The sequence below is a fragment of the Hipposideros armiger genome, unplaced genomic scaffold (genome assembly GCF_001890085.2).
Source record: "Hipposideros armiger isolate ML-2016 unplaced genomic scaffold, ASM189008v1 scaffold_539, whole genome shotgun sequence".
Taxonomy (NCBI): Eukaryota; Metazoa; Chordata; class Mammalia; order Chiroptera; family Hipposideridae; genus Hipposideros; species Hipposideros armiger.
Genome location: NW_017731889.1, coordinates 535332 through 551651, shown reverse-complemented (window position 1 = coordinate 551651; position 16320 = coordinate 535332). Strand labels below are relative to the sequence as shown.

At 47.8% G+C, this 16320-nt stretch overlaps 1 protein-coding gene across 23 annotated transcripts in view; it reads right to left on the bottom strand.

The window, feature by feature from the left end:
- The window catches only part of AOPEP (aminopeptidase O (putative)), a 433403-nt gene that overhangs the window by 189805 nt on the left and 227278 nt on the right, over positions 1–16320 (bottom strand). For 22 of the 23 annotated variants that reach the window (XR_002126899.1, XR_002126900.1, XR_002126898.1 and 19 more), the window contains exons 6-7: positions 8127–8316; positions 4081–4187 (exon numbers count right to left, since the gene is read on the bottom strand). The exons of the other annotated variant lie outside the window; for it this stretch is intronic. Coding sequence is in view for 11 of the 22 variants with exons in the window: in XM_019668789.1 (XP_019524334.1) it covers positions 4081–4187; positions 8127–8316 (297 nt within the window). In the remaining 11 variants the exon portion in view is untranslated. The remainder of the gene's footprint in view (positions 1–4080; positions 4188–8126; positions 8317–16320) is intronic. 23 annotated transcript variants of the gene reach the window in all.

The following is a 16320-nucleotide window of genomic DNA, read 5'->3' as shown; positions in this document are numbered from 1 at the left end:
AGAAAGTGAAGAGGTGGCGGCCAGGCAGGGCAGAATAGGTAGGATGACAGTGAGATCAGGCTTGGCCCGGTGCACAGTTCTGCCCAGAGCTGGTGGAGAGGCGAGGGAGGGCCTGCAGAGAGCCATGGGGGTCTCGCCTACAGGAAAGGCATCTTTAATAATTAACAAATGACAAAAGGCACAGTCAGTAATGTGACCCCTAGCATTCTGAAACTATGAGCAAATAGTCACACCTCAACAGCCTGCAGCCACATTATAGGCTCCCCAGCCAAGAACGGCTGAGAAGCCTAGGAGAATATAAAAAAGTATAATTACTGTCACCAAAGGAAACTTATAACCACATCGTCGATCTAAGATGCATTTGATGAGAGCCATGATTCAACACTGGATGTATGGAAGGCACAAATGGAAAACAGTTCTTAAAATTAATGAAATCAGCAAGTCAGAGCCCAACAAAATTTTAGGTTTTTTCTCCTCTCAGTTTGTTAATACTCCAGTATCTATAACCAACACAATGCTGAATTTTCTTTTTTCCTGTTATCTACTGAAAAAAAATCAGATACGTGCTCTTTCATTTGTAAAAAGACAAAGATGCTTCGTCCAGGATACCTCTTTTACCCCTCCCTTCACATCCTTCCTCAGTTCAAGATACAGGGAGTATTTCTATTTTAATGCAACTAAACGCGATACCGAGCTATTTGAAGGCGGGAGATGGTGCAGAGAAAAGAGGACAGTTTAAGTCCCACTCTGGTCTTTATTAGCTGTGTGATGTCAGACACCATACTCAGTCCTTTGGAGCCTTGAGTCATCTCAGTGAAAACGTGAAAGAGCCAGCAGGAGAGGTAAGGAAGGATTGGCCAACAAAGCAGAAGGAAATCCAGGAGAGGGTGGCACACAGAAGCCAAGCGAAGAAAGTGTTTTTAGGAGGGAGTGGCCAACCATGTTGAAAGCTGCTGTAAGGATGGGTAAGAGACGTTTCCATTGCACCTGGCAACCTGGAGGAAGGACCAAGACACAAACTGAGGCTGCTAAATTGTTCTTGGTCTATCATTTAAAGACCACGGGGTATCTTACAAGAATAAAAAAAGGTAGCATCTTAGATCACTGTATTATTTGAAGAGACTTCTTTCCTAAGGTCTTATTGCATAGTGAAACAAAATAAAATCTGAGAACAAATTTTTACAACCCTGGTTCTTCCTTTCACTTTCTGTAATTTCTAGGTTCTCTGTGTCCATTTAAGGGAGAGTCCTAAGAGATGGAAGTAAACTAAACCTAGACCATATAATTCGGGGCAGGCTCAAAAACATTTCCTCTTCATTGTAAGCACATCTGATAACAATATTTTCCGAAATGATGTGCAGCAAGTCTTTGAAATGCAGTCATTTCATGGTGAGCCCTAATTTAGGCAAATATAATTTCTGAATACTAAGACAAAGAAAAACAAATGCCATAATAAGTCTTCCAGCACAGAGGTCTAAAAATAGTGGATTCTTTCTCCTGCCTCCATACACGAAGGAAAAGCTCTTGGCCACCAAAAGCTGGGTTGATCAAGCTCTGTGGGGTCCAAAGATAAGGCTCTCCTCACCTGTGTACTGTCCTCCCAGTGTGCAGGCGGACTGCTTACGAAACACATCTCATCAGCTAATATTAAATATAATGTCCCTCCCCCCACTGAAGGACTGTGTCATGCAGACCTGGAGGCTTCAGAGGGACTTAGAGACTTGGGGAATGGAGAGAAAGAATCTTGAGAGGTGGCAGGATTGGCACAGTTATACAGCTCATCCCTAAGCATGCGCCTGCGTCAGCCTCCCTAAAACAAGCCTCTCTGACCGTCATCTGCTTCTCTTCTGAGCACAACTTCCCACACCAAGTCCACACTCACTGTCTGCTTCCTGACCGCCTATCCACTCTTCCACCCACTCCAATCTGGCTTCCTTCTCAAGCACTCATGAATAAATGCATGCATGTCCAGGTCACATCTTTCTGTCCTTTCCGTCCCTCCCTTTTAAACACCCTCAGCAGCATCCAATACCGCACTCCCACCTCCCTGACTTTCTTCCCTGGCTTCCACAAGCCCGAGTGTCTGGGTTTTCTCAGCACCGATTTCCCCAGCTCCTCTGCTGGACCCTCAACTTCCTCCCAACCTCTTCTCTCACTTTCCTCTCTCCCTAGTGATTTCAATGTGCTCAGAATTTTAAGTATGTATAGGCCAAATGTTCCAGTCTCTCCAATGAGCCCCTCACTTGTAGACCCTACTGAGCTCTCAGTTTTGAATAGCTATTTGGCATCTCAAACTTACTGCATGCGAAACTGGGATCTTTACTTTTCCCTCCAAAGCCTGCTCCTCTCAAAGTCCGTGCTATCTTACCAAATGGCCTCACCATCTATCTTGCTCAGCTGCTCAAGTCAAAAGCCTAGAAGTCATTCTGGACACTCATTTCCTTCTTCTCCACATTCAGTCGACCAAAGACCTGCCAGTTTCACTGCCAAAGCAAGTCTCAAATAGGTCTGCTTCTTGAGTCTGTCACGGCCACCACCAGGACTCCTTTAGGGACAACTACAATGTTCTAACCCTTCTCCTTGCTTTCCGTGTGCTGTCTGCGGTCCATCCCACACTGCAGTCAGAGCAGCACCATAAAACCACAAGACAGGTCAGGAGCCTTCTCTGCTTGTGCTCGAGGCCCTGGGCGGCTTGCACTGCACGTGGAGTAAGGCTAGAGGGCTTGGCTCCGCCTCTCTCCCTGCCCTTCTGGCTACACTACCCTGCACCTGCAAGCCAAGGGCTTTCCTGCCTCAGGGCCTTCGTGCTTCTCCCAGAGGGGCATTCCCAGCCTCCTTACTATAAATCATCTTATCCCTTCGTGTCCCTTCTCACCACCTGAACCTATAATAGCTGTGCACACAACAGGGTCCCCACTAAGTGGAAGCTTCGTGAGAGCAGCGCCCCTGTCCACGTTGGACGTGGGTGGGGTCTTCCCACTAGCTGAGTGAACAGATGCTCGATAAGTGGCATTGGGTGGGGACTGCAGGGCTCCAGGCTCTGGCTGTCCTGAACAATGGGTGAGTCAGCGCCAATGGCAGCAGCTAGCGTGCAAGCAAGCAGTGACTTCTCCCTGGGAAACACAGCCAGCCCGTGCTGCAATGCTGCACGAAGCGCCGGCCAGACTCCGGGGTCAGGCTGGGCTCAGCAGTTCCCTCTGACTTGGACCTCAGTGGGCAGTCACTGCGGAGTGGGGGTGTTTATTTAAAAACAGAGACAACACAGAACGTTTTAGGCAGGCTTCTTTCTGCCCAGGAGGTGGACGGGCCTTCAAGGTTGCCATCTAAAGTGGAGATGATTCCCGGATGGCTGCCTTCCCACCTGTCTGATTGCGGATTCCAAACACTTGGCTGTAGTCGAGGTGGCAGGCAGGATGAAAGCTTCTGTTGCCATAGCAACCACAGTGCTCCTGGGGCCTAGGCTCCAGGTTTCAGATAAACAACTATTCAGAGAAGTGAAGAAAAAAACGAGCAAAGCAGAGTGGCACAAAAATGGAAAAATGGCAAGAAGTAATCCGACAAGTGCGGCAAGACACTGAAAACAAAACGGAGGAGCTGGGACTAGAATCCTCCCACAGGATGGCCTCCCGCGGGGACATATCGGAACAAAAGGCCCCATTGACACAAACATCTGTTACTACTAAACACTTAGGAATCAATATTTTCCTAAAGGTTTTTTCCCCCCTTTTGGCTTTAAAGGGTTACTGTCTGCCAGGCTACCAAACCCAGCCTTCTCCCAGTCCGAAGCCACCACATGGAGTGACTATTAGAACTTCAAAGGAAGAATTCGGTCCGGAAACGGCCTTGTGCTAGTTTTCTTCCTGAATAGAGACACTAGGAAAATGTCAGGAGGCAAATCCAAACCCACACCCTGAAAGACTTAAAACATAACAAACCCGTCCCTGGGAGAATGAGTAACCTGGTCCAATTTAATTTGCGAAGGAAAAGCAGTGTATTTAACACAGGGCCTGGATGTGTCGAGCAGGGAAGGCAGAGCGGGCGGGAGAGAAGACCAGGTCCAGGGGTCGCATGGCGCTTTACCTCAACACCTGCATCTCCTCCGGGGAGCTCCGCACCTCGTCCTGGAGGCGTCGCCAGCGCAGGCAAGCCCGCAGCTCCTGCTGCTCCCGGGCCTCATGGGGGGCCAGCTGCTTGGGCCACAGACACACAAACACACGTGCATAAAACACAGTCACTGTTGTCCTCCTGCGAGGTCAGGGCCCCCCGTGGAGCAGCTGGCTTTGTTTCAGGGACCATGGCCCAGACGGCCTCCCTGCGGCACCTCATGCCCCTCAGAAAAGTCAGGGGCCAGAGGGGCCTCTCAGGTCCTCCAACAAGGAACCAGCTGCTCGCTCCCCTGCTGCCTGTTTGGGAGGAGCCCCCTGGTCCCAGAACCTCCCCCTACCCGGCCCTAGAGAGCAGAGGCTTCCCTAGGGGGCCATTTCCACTCTGGTTCCATCCAGCCCTTTCCTGCTTTGTCTTTCTGTGCAGGGTGGGGAAGGCCCTGACCCTTACCTCCTATTTTCCCAGCCCTCAGTTTTGTGAAGGGCTTGTTTACAGTGGGGCCTGCTAATGCAACCCAGATGATTCTGTTTGCATATAACCAGACACAGTGTGCTGCCTGGGCTCGCTCTGCAGGAGGAGGAAGGCCACTGAGCCCTGCCCTACCTGCCACAGTCAGCCACTGTCATTGGATGTGCCCACCAGGTCTCATGGCTATAGTCTCTTGAAAGGAGGGCAACAGGATATCCACAGGGACGAAAATGTCAGTATCCAGGGGCACTTCTGGAAATGACAGGTCTCTAGTAGTTCATTCAACAGATATATCCCGAGTCTCTGCTAGGCCTTGGGGACATTGTGTATCCAGTCCCTACCCCGTGGAGTGTGGGGTGGGGGTGGGTGGATACTAAGAACACTAACATCAGAACGTTACGATAGAGGTGAAGGAAGAACCGGGTGCCCCCTGGCCAGTCAGGGCGGTCACAAGGCTTTCCTGAGAAGGAGGGAGGGCCTGAGCTGGTGGCCCTGAAAGCAGGAGTCAGCCAGGGGAGGGGGAATTTCAGAAGCGGGAAATCATGTGCAAGGTTTGTGGAACTTGGAAAAAGAATGAAGTGTTTCGAGAACAGCGAGGGATGTGGTCAGGCGAGGAGCAGGCTGCCATTGGAGAGCGACAGAGGTGCCAAGAAGCCAGCAGAGGCCAAATGATCAGTGGACTTTGTGTGTCCTGTTGTTATAAACGGAGTGACCTCCCTCTGCCCCCAAATTCATAAGTTGAAGCTCTAACCCCAAAGGTGACTATACCGGAAGTGGGGCCTTTAGGGAGGTGATTAAGGATCATAAGGTCAGAGGGGTGGGGCCCCCATCCAACAGGACCGGTGTCCTGAGAAGGAGAGAGAGGAGACACCAGAGCTCTTTCTCCACGTGGGCACAGAGGAAAAGCCATGTGAGGGCACCATGAGAAGACAGCCGTCACCAAGCCAGGGAAGAGAGAAACCAAGCCTGTCAACACGTTGGTCTTGGACTTCCAGCCTCCAGAGCTGTGAGAAAACAAATGTCTGTTCAAGCCTCCCAGTCTGTGGTGTTTTGTTATGGCAGCCCAAGCTGATTAAATCACCTGTGAAAGAGTTTAGACTTTATCCTGGTTGATGACAAGTTATACATTCAATCTTACAGCTAACTCAATTCACCTCTCGTACAGCATGCCACTCTGGAGTTGAGTGCTGATTTCTAGCTCCTTGTTCAATGACTTCCCACTCCCCAGCTGCCATGCTTGCTACTGCTCGGTGTTGCAGAGTGACCGATAGCCCTCACGCCCTCTTCCCTGGGAAAGCCCATTGCTGCCCTGGCGAGTCCTGTGAGGTGGCCCACTCTTCCCTGTCCAGAGCAGCGCTCCTCTTTGGTGTGGAAGGTCTGCTGAGGACACTTGTCAAGGACCAGTTGCAGCTCAGTCTCACTCAGCCTTCAAGGAAGAGGTCAGAGTGATGGAAGTGCTCTGGTAATATCCCCCAACTTTGTGCTGGTTCTACAATGGCCACTTCGCCTCGGGGTGTCCGTGTTTTCACATACTGGAGAGTCACTGCACGCACCTTGAACGATGACGAGCTGGGCTGTCCCCTACGCCAGGTCAGGGAAAAAGAAGGGACAGAGAAACCTCAGCTCCTACTTTCCCTGTGAGCCCATGTCAGAAGTCACCTCCTCCAACAAGGCTTTCTGGGTTGTCTCAGACACGGCCTCTCCCACCTTTGAACGTGTACAATACTTGGTGTTTACCTCTTTTCTAACTTATTTTCTTCTTCCTTCCATTGTGTGCTTTTCTTATCTCTATTAGACTATGACCTCTTTCAGAGCAGGGCTGTGTCTTATTCATCCTTATCCCTACAGATCGAGCACAGCATGGATACATGGAAGGTGTGTGGCTGTGAGATGCAGCCAGGCTGGCTCTGTGCCTCTGTCTGTGGAGATGGACGCACTCAGGGCAGCTAGAGGGGGGACCCCTGCAAAGAGACTCAGGAACGACCCCTGGAAGTGCAGACAGGGGGGAGGGTAGAGGAGTGCTTTCTGGGGATGCAGGAGGCAAAAGGACAGAAAAAGTCATTGTCAGATGCCTGAAATACATTCACAGTTACCAAGAATAGCACAAATCTGATTGTCTCAGGATGGAAGCACCCAGGGAAGAGAAGGTGATAGAGGCACATTTATATGAAACTTATTTAACCTTTACTGAATGCCTGCCATGTGTCAGGCACTGTGCTAAGCTCATTTACACGTTATCCTAGTCACTCTGCAAGAGTGAGCATCCTCAGACCCACTTCACAAATAAGGAAACTGAGGCTCAGGAAGGGTGGTGCACAGCAGAGCTGGATTCCAAGGCTGGTCAGGCTCTGAACCTCGTCTTCTTTCCCAAATATGCCACATGGCCTCTCTTCATGGGCCTCTGTATGGAAGGGGACACGGATGTCGGCACTGCTAGCTCTACAGGGGTGGGAGTTGGAGTCAGACATAGCTCTGCTTTGAAAGAGGTCATAGTCTAGAAGTGGGGAGAGAAGGAAGAAGGAAAAAGTGAGAAAAAAAGGTGAGTACTCAATCCTGTGGTAGCGTTTGAGTAGTGTTAACTTGGGAGCAGCATGATCAACCTGGGCTATCCAGAGGCGCCCTTGAGCGGGCTGCTGAACAATGCAGAGGATTTCAACGGGCACAAGGAACTTGGACAAAGTCAGACGGGTATGCACAAACGTGGAAACCTCAGAAAATGTTAAATAGTCATGTGTGTAAGGGGTAGGAATGGTAGGGAAAACAAATGACCAAATATTAGGAACTGGAAAATAAGCAGGAAGCAGTTTAGCTGCTATATCCTCATTAAATTGGCGGCTAGTTCTTTAAAGCAGAGGTTGTACTGGGAATGTGTTGACCCATTCTGGCCTCTGGGCATGTTCGGGTTGCATAATATTTTTCAAGTTAGTAAATTTCACATACAAATCCAGATTTCTAACTTTCTTTGAAAAGCGAAGCATCTAGCTATCTTGAGCCCTCCCTTCAACATGGCCATTGGTTAGAGAGGGGGAGCAGCGACGGTTTCCCACCGTCCTCATCATCCCCTAACCTGTAACACCACGGGCTCCATTCTGCACCACTTGCCAGCAGACATCTGAGATTATGACTCCCAATTTACCTTAATCTCATTGTTTAAAAAAAACATAGCCAAACACAGTCAATGTCACCACAGCCAGAACCACAAAGTAGTGCTTGAGTAGCCTCGGCATGACCTTTTCTGCAAGCCTTTGCTCAAACGGCCCCTTTACAGAGAGGCCTTCTTTTAGTGCCTTCTGAAACAGCACTTTCCCCTCATTATCTGGTTCACTGTTCCACCTGACCGGGCCACAGATGTGTGTGTTTGTGGAGTCTCTCTCCTATCACTAGATTGCGAACCCCACAGGGCGCAGGGACTTCTCTCGCTCCCCAGTGAGAAAGAGCAGTACCTAGTACCTAGTGTGTACGAAGGACTCAGGACGTATCTGTTGAATGAACGAAGGACTGTGAATAGAATTTGACTCCAGGGAGTGAAATGCTTAGGGTCACTGTAAACCTGCCTGCTGTGCTTTGGCCCAGAAGACATCTTCCAAGTGAGTGGCAAATCCTTCACTCAGCCACTCTTCTGTCCAGTCGCGGGCCCCGATAGCTAGGCCAAACCAGGCATGAGCGATTTCATGGCAGAGACGGGTCCCACAGAGGTGGCTCCTTCCAGTCAACATGCTCTGAGAGAGGAAGATGATGTGTGGGCTGTGGATAATGAGGGAGAAAACACGGAGTCTTGTTAGAGCCTGTCCTCGGTGGCTGCCCCATGGGGCAGTGTTCTCAGCGGGAGCCTGTTATTATCATGTGCATGCTACATCATGACCGATAGGCTTGCAGCTTAGATGCTTTCAGAAATGCATAAAGTGGCAGTTTACATTTCTGGCAGCGGTTCAGGTTGCCGTTTCTGCCAAGCAGTTGTCTCCGTCATCAAACAGCTATTACCTGTAATCAGTAACCTGCACCCCAGTTTTACACTGAAGAAATTACAAGGCAATGGAAGCATTTACTCGGAAATCTGGACTGTAAAAGAAGAGCAGGTGTGAGAATGTGAAGCCCATGCTGTCAAGAGATGATCAAAGGAGACCTTTCAGCCAAAAATCCGAGTGGCTTATGAACAAATTGAGAAGTTGTGCAGAAGGACAGGAAAGGCTGAGGAGAGTGGAACCAAAAATTTTCCATTTCAGACTGGGGCTGTTCCAGAGTTAAACTAACAGGTGCCAGGACGGGTGACTTTTCCAAGAGACTTAGGTAAACGTTGAGTCTCTGTAAAGCAAAGGTTTCAATGCTATCATCTATCTGTAGATGCTTACATGTGCTCACGGTATAAGAAAACTAGAGAGAGAGAGAGAGAGAGAGAAGGAGAGGGAGAGGGAGAGAGAGAGTTAACGTACCCAGGTGTGCAGAACGGCCCCAGGGCTGGCACCAGTCAAGGAGATTTATCTAATCTCATTTTCCATACTTTGTTTTAGAACTCAAAATACCATGATTAGAATGGCACAGACATATGGGAGGAGGGGGGAGGCTGAAGAGGGAAGAGGTAAACAGAATACCTCCTATGCTTCCACCGTCAGCATGTCTCACTGTCCGGGACTTGTTTACAGTCTTATTAATGAAGAATTTGCTCTTTAAAAAAAAAAAATCTCTCCTCCCTCAATTGAACAAAAACAGTTGTGAAACCTTCCAAATTAAGAAACTGTACACACTGGTTTCTTCCTTCAAAAGCCATTTGTTAGCAATTGTGTCAGCTCTACACAAGCCAGGGCGGCTTGCAGATTCGTCCTCCGCCCCCGCGGCCACCAGTAGAGAAAACCCCACCTGTATTTTCCTTGCACAACATCACCCATTCAGCTCAGAGAGCCCAACTGAAATCACGGGAGTCGTGTGCCAAAACAGACAGCTTTTATATGAAATAATAACAGGGCAGACACGCAAATGAAAAAGTGTCTGCCAGGCTCACAGCAGAGTCCACCAGAAACTCCAGATATTAAAAGTGCATCGGGGGCATTTAGGACACAGCGGCGCATTGCAGCAGGCACCAACAAGACTTTAGAGCACTAACTCAGAAAAAAAGATAGGAACAAAGGGAGGGAGGGAGGAAAGATGGAAGGGGGTAAGGGAGGAAGGAAGGAAAGAATGTAGGGAGGAAGGGAGGGAGGCAGGAAGGAAGGAGAAAAGGAAGACAGGAAGGGAGGAAGAAAGGAAGAGAAGAAGGAAGGAAGGGAGGGAGGGAGGGTGGAAGGGAGGAAATGAGGGAGGGAGGGAGAGAGGGAGGGAACTGAGAGGCATAAGAGGGAAACTTCCTATTACCCTATTACCGAGAAAGTCGCCCTGTAGAGGAGAGACTGTGCAACCTGGCATTTTCAAGTAAATGACCCCTTGCTCTGGCATGTGCAGTGCTACAAAGAAAAGCCACAGAAATGTACCAAGTAAATAACATTCCAGACATACTGTTGGCAGCACTTCACCCTTTTGGCTAAAACAAAACACAAGTAACATCAGGCCTTATAAACAGGCTCAGAGACAAGCCTGCCTCAGAGGGGTCGGTGGACCAGAGACCCAGACGGTGCACCATAGTTAGAGACTCTAAGGCTGACCAGTCTGCTCCACTCGGGAAGGTTACACAAGCTGACAACTGTTCTTGAGAAAAAGCCTGCCCTGTCCTCGGTGACCCACTAGCTGTTTTGTCCCAGTGGGGAAGCCTAGCCCAGGCCCATTTATGCAAATATCAAAGTCTGCGAGGGCCTGAAGGAATGTACAAAGGCAGCTGTGTGGGGGGTGGCATTGTGTTTCCTTGCCCTTTAATTTTCCTCTTCCAGCAGTCTGTGTCCACTCCACCAGGCCTCCTTCCCACCTGCCAATACTTGGGAGGCACCACCCCGGGCCCCGGGACATCTTGGTTGGGCTCAGGACAGGCCCTGGCATTGCTGGAATCCCACCTAAACTCCCACTTCCATCCTCAATCCTTTCTTTCTGGCCTGGGACAAATGTCCTCTGAGAAAGGCCAAAGCTTAAACATCCTCCTAGATAGGAAAGAAGGGAGTTTCACTGGATAGAAATGACCTGCCCCATTATCAATGAAAAACATGACCTTCTCCCTGAAAAGCAATTTTCCACTTGAGAACCAGACCCCAAATCCGACTGCTGCAGAGTTTGCCCTCTAAGGTTGGGTTTTACCTGTGGGGTGCTCTGGGGTTATATTTCCTTATGAAGAAAATGGCTTCTTTCTTAAAACTAGATTAAAACATGGAGTAAGGTTTTGATAACCTTTCTAAAACGTTGTTAACAAAATTCTGACATAATAGAACCAATAGCATTTTCTTTCAAGAATTTCTTCCTCTCCTTTTGATACTAAACATCAGAATTTCTCACGGTAAGTAGAATTTTTAAACTGCTTTTTAAAACAGTGAGTGAAGAAAAGTTGAATGCTCTTAAGTTCACGTCAAGGAGTAATGTTAAATATTCCTTTACCAACAGATAATCTGCTTCATGCCCACATTCATAACAGAATGAATGTTTAGGATTTTCTAGCCCTACCTTAACCTTGATTTATGTTTTACCCCTGGGCTCCTCACACATTCCTGGTTCTCAGAGCCTTATTCATAGTCCTAATCAGCCAGCAGGTCATCCGTCTTCACTCTGACAGTGCCCATTTGAAAACGGGTTTCCTTTTTCCTCCCCCTGAAAAGGCCTGTGTCAACTGCCTCTACAAATGGCCAACTGTCCATTTATCATCATTACAGGGGATGGAAGGTAATCACTTCAAATGACATCTTCATCCTAAAGACTGTTCTTCTTTTTTTTAAATCACAGTTTATCAGTTTTTCCCAAATAAAAGATGGGCAGGAAAGTTGTATTTTCGACTCAAAACGCACAAGCCCTCTTGCTTGTGTTCTCCATAGTAAATTCTCTTTCGCTACAAGTAGCAGAGGAGGACAAGAGAGGGGGCAAAGCCGGGGGGCGACACAGAGTGACAGCAGGACACGTGTTCTCATTCTTTCCCAGGTTACCACGGGCGGGCTGCCTCCCCACAAAGGCCACGTGGGATGGCCGCCCTGCCCCTCTGAGATTAAAAATATCATTTCTGGACCGAAAACCGTTTCTCAAGGCTGTTCTGAACAGCTACCTCCCCACCCAGATTAGAAGGCTATGTCAGTTAATTTGAAACATGCGTCTAGCAGAGGAGGAAGGAACGCCCTCATTACTCAGGAGCCTCCAATCCTTCGGGAGGAATTCAATTTGGAGCGGAAATGGAGAATTTCATCAGATCTTAAGCAGGGGCCGAGGTGTGATTTATTTCCGCCTTGTCCAGGGAGACGTGACCAGCGTGGGCCATCTTGCTGCTCAGCACTCGTCCCCACCAGGGCCATGCTGCTGCCTCAGCTGGTCAGAGAAGGCTTCCAGTGGGAACGAGGACAGGAAATCGCTCTTGGTGAAGGGCAAGCAGAGTCCCAGGCACTCCTCCCATTATACTGGAGCAGATCCCAGGTCCCCTCAGGGGAAGTAGATTCACTTTTTATACACATCCCTGGAAGGTGTGTCCAGGAAACAGACTTTTATCAAGCTTGAACTTCGTGTGGGTTCAGTTTTTCACAATGTCAATGACACGTGGAGCTCAATTTCCCATTATAGAGAGGAAGGAAGAACCAAGAAAGAGGGAAACTGAGGCTCCTTCCCCCGCCAAAGTCAAACTGGATAGTTCTAAGGGTCTCATAATCATGTGAAAGCAACTTTTGTTTGCATGACTTGATTATTTGCTAATTAAATTTGGACAACAGGCAAGCAGGTTTGCAGCAGCCTGGGGCAATCTGAAAGACAGGACAATGTCTTACCCTCCCTTAGGCTCAGAACAGGTTTCTCTTTTCTTCACAAGGTGATATATCCCAGCACTTCAAATTGAATGCTCAGCTCCTGCCTCTTCATCACCGCCATGAAATTCCTTAGTCCCCCTTCTCCTGGAGATAGTGGGAGGTGCACCTGTTGTCCCAAAGGCAAAGGCGGGAGGGGGGTCTGGATGACCTGGCAGGGCCCCTGCTCCCCTGTGGCTCTGAGACTGTTCCCTAGGCACTAGAGTCACCTTCCTTTGCCCTTTCTGGCATCCCGCTGTGGTCACAAAGTGTAGTCTTGAAACTGCAGCCTTAGGAGATTGGGGGGATGTTCTTTTGAGGATATGGGACTTTTAACAGTCTGAGGTGGAAACTAATTCTAAAAACTTGAGCAAAACTTACTACACTTGATCAACACGGGGATCTAGGTTTCAGAGAAAAAGATAACATTATTCAGAATAATTTTTTTTAAATAATTGTTTTATTTTTCCATTAAAGTGACATACAACTTCAGGTGTATGACATAGTGATTAGACATTTTTATAATTTACGAGGTGATCACCTCAATAAATCTACTACCCATCTGACACCATACAAAGTTATTACCATATTATTGACTATATTCCTTATACTATACCCTACATTCCCATGACTATTCTCTAACTATCAATTTGTACTTCTTAATCCCTTTCCCTTTTCCAACTGGCAACCATCAAAATGTTCTCCTTATATATGAGTTTCTTTCTGTTTTGTTTATTTTGTTCTTTAGATTCCACATATAAGTGAGATCATATGGCATTTGTCTTTCTCTGGCTGACGTACTTTACTCAACACAATACCGTCTATGTACATACACATTGTTACAGATGGCAAAATTTCATTCTTTTTTATGGCCAACTAATATTCCATTGTATATATGTACCACCTCTTCTTTATCCATTCATCCATTGATGGACACCAGGCTGCCTCCACATCTTGGTTATTGTAAATAATGCTGTAATGAACATATGGATGCACACATCCTCTCAAAGTAGCATTTTGGGTTTCTTCAGATAAATATCCAGAAGTGGGATAACTGGGCCCTTTTTTGTCTCTTGCTATAGCCTTTGTTTTAAAGTCTGTTTTGTTTGCTGTAAGTATTGTTACCCCAGCTTTTTTTTGTTGTTTCCATGAAATATTTTTTCCCATCCCTTTACTTTCCATCTGTGTGTATCTTTCAATCTGAAGTGAGTCTCTTGCAAGCAGCATATATAAAGGTCTTTTCTTATCCATTCAGCAACCCTATGTCTTTTGATTGGACCATATAATCCATTTACATTTAAAGTAATTGTTGATAGATATGTAATTATTTCCATTTTATTATTCATATTTTTATCTTTGTTTTCCTCCCTTTTTTTAAAATAGATTTTTATTGGGGAATTGGGGGATGGGAACAGTGCTGGGGAATTGGGGGAAGGGGAACAGACAAGTTGCTGTCGTTTTGTTCTCAGTCTAGTTGTGGAGGATGTTGCTTCACTGGCCCAAGTTGGCACCATCATTGCGCTCTTCCCGGGCAAGGCAGATCAATCGCCGGCTTCTCAACGGCAGCTCACAGTGGCTGCCGCCCGCTCACGCTGGCTGCTCGCTACACACAGTAGCCCATGGTAACCCACTGCCACAGGGGCTGCAGCCTACGCTGTCGCTGGCGACTCACGGCAGCCCACCTCCAGGTTGCTGTTGTTCAGCATCTTAGCTGTGGAGGGCAGTGTCACTGGCCCTCATATGTGGGATCTGAACCGGGGCACTCTGGCGTCTCAAGGCAGCTCTTAACCAATGCGCCACTCGGCCAGCCCTCCTTCTTCTTCTTAAAGAAGTCCCTCTAACATTTCTTTTAATACTGGTTTGGCAGTGAGAAATTCCTTCAGCTTTTTCTTATCTGGGAAGCTCTATCTGTCCTTCAAGTCTAAATGATAGCTTTGCTGGGTAGAGTAATCTTGTTGTAGGTCCTTGCTTTTCATCACTTTAAATATTTTCTGCCAATCCCTTCTGGCTTATAAAGTTTCTGTTGAGAAATCAGCTGACAGTCTTATGGGAGCTCCCTTGTAGGTAACTAACTGCTTTTCTCTTCTTGCTTTTAAGATTCTCTCTTTGTCTGTAACCTCTGGCATTTTAATTATGATGTGTCTTGGTGTGGTTCATCTTGTTTGGGACGCTCTGCTTCCTGGGCTTGTATATCTATTTCTTTCACGAGGTTAGGGAAGTTTTCTGTCATTATTTCTTCAAATAGATTTTCAATTCCTTTCTCTCTGTTTTCCTTCTGGTACCGCTATGATGTGAATGTTGGTATGCTTAACGTTGTCCCAGAGGCCCTTTAAACTATCTTCATTTTTTTGGATTCCTTTTTCTTTTTGCTGTTCTTATTAGGTGTTTTCTGTTACCTTATCTTCTAAATTGCTGATTGGAACCTCTGCTTCATATAATCTACTGTTCATTCTGATAGTGTATTCTTCATTTCAGTGATTATATTCTTCATTTCTGACTGGTTCTTGTTTATAGTTCCTATCTCCATTTTTATGTTTCCTATCTCTTTATTCTGAGTTCATCTACTGTTCCCCTAAATTCATTAAGCACCCTTATGACCAGTGCTTTGAACTCTGTGTCTAGTAGATTGCTTGTCTCCATTTTGTTTAGTTCTTTTCCTGGAGTTTTGTTCTGTCATTTCATTTGGGACATGTTTCTTTGTCTCCTCATTTTGGCTGTCTCTCTGTATTTGTTTGTATGTAATAGGTAGGGCTGCTATGTCTCCCGTTCTTAGTAGAGTGGCATTATGTAACAGGTGTCCTGTGGGGCCCAATGACACAGTCTCCCTGGTAACCTGAGCCAGCTGCTTCAGGTGTGTCCCTTGTGTGGGCTGTGCGTGCCCTCCTGTTGTAGTTGAGCCTTGGTTGCTGTTTGCACATCATTAGGAGGGATTGATCCTCAGGCTGATTGGTTATAAGGACTGGCCATGACTACAGTGAAGAAAAGTTGTGGTTCAGAGGCTGACCCTAGGGAGCAGAATTTACTTTAGCACTGCTCTGGAGTCCGTTTAGTCTGCTCTTTAGGTGTGTCACCCATAAAGGCAGTGGGGTGGTGTTCTGGCTTAGTCCAAAGATGGCTGCCAAGCTTGTTGGCCCCAGGGCCTCCTATGAGGGACCCTGCTGCAGACCAAGTTCAACCACAGCCTGTGTACTGCTCAAAGCCACCTGGCATGAGCCACAAAGAAATCCACAGATGGCTACCCCCTACACTGGGCTTGGAGGTTCCTGGGAGAGGTCAAGCTATGAACCGAGGCTGGCTGTTGCTAGAGCTGGGTCTGGGGCTGCTTAGCAAGAGCTACTGCTTAGTAATCATGCTGAAGCCAGATGCTCCTTGTTTGGGGTTTGTGAACCTTTGAGAGATTTTGGGGAAGTCCATGGCATGAGCCAAGACAAGCTGTTTGTATGGAAAAGCCACTGAAAGCTGCTTGGGTGGGCCTGCAAGTTGGGTGGGGCAGGGTCCCAGTGAATCACCAGGGCAGGACGAACAGTGTTAGTCAAGTTGATGGCGACTCAAATATGGCGACTGTCTGGGTCTGCACGCCAGGATCAGGGAGGGCTCAACCAAAAAATAATGGATTCTACCAGCACTTCTGTTTGGGAAAAAGTTGTCCCTTCAGCCCTCGCTCTGAAGCCAGACAATTCAGTTCCTCACTGTATGTTCCTGGCTCCTTTCGAGCTGCTGCCCCAGCACTGGAGCTCAAAAAGAGTGAGTCCTCGGGCTGGCAGAGTTGCGTGATGGTTAAGAACTGGCTTGGGACGCCAGAGGGCCCCGGTTTGGATCCCACATATGAGGGCCAGTGACACTGCCCTCCACAGCTAAGATGCTG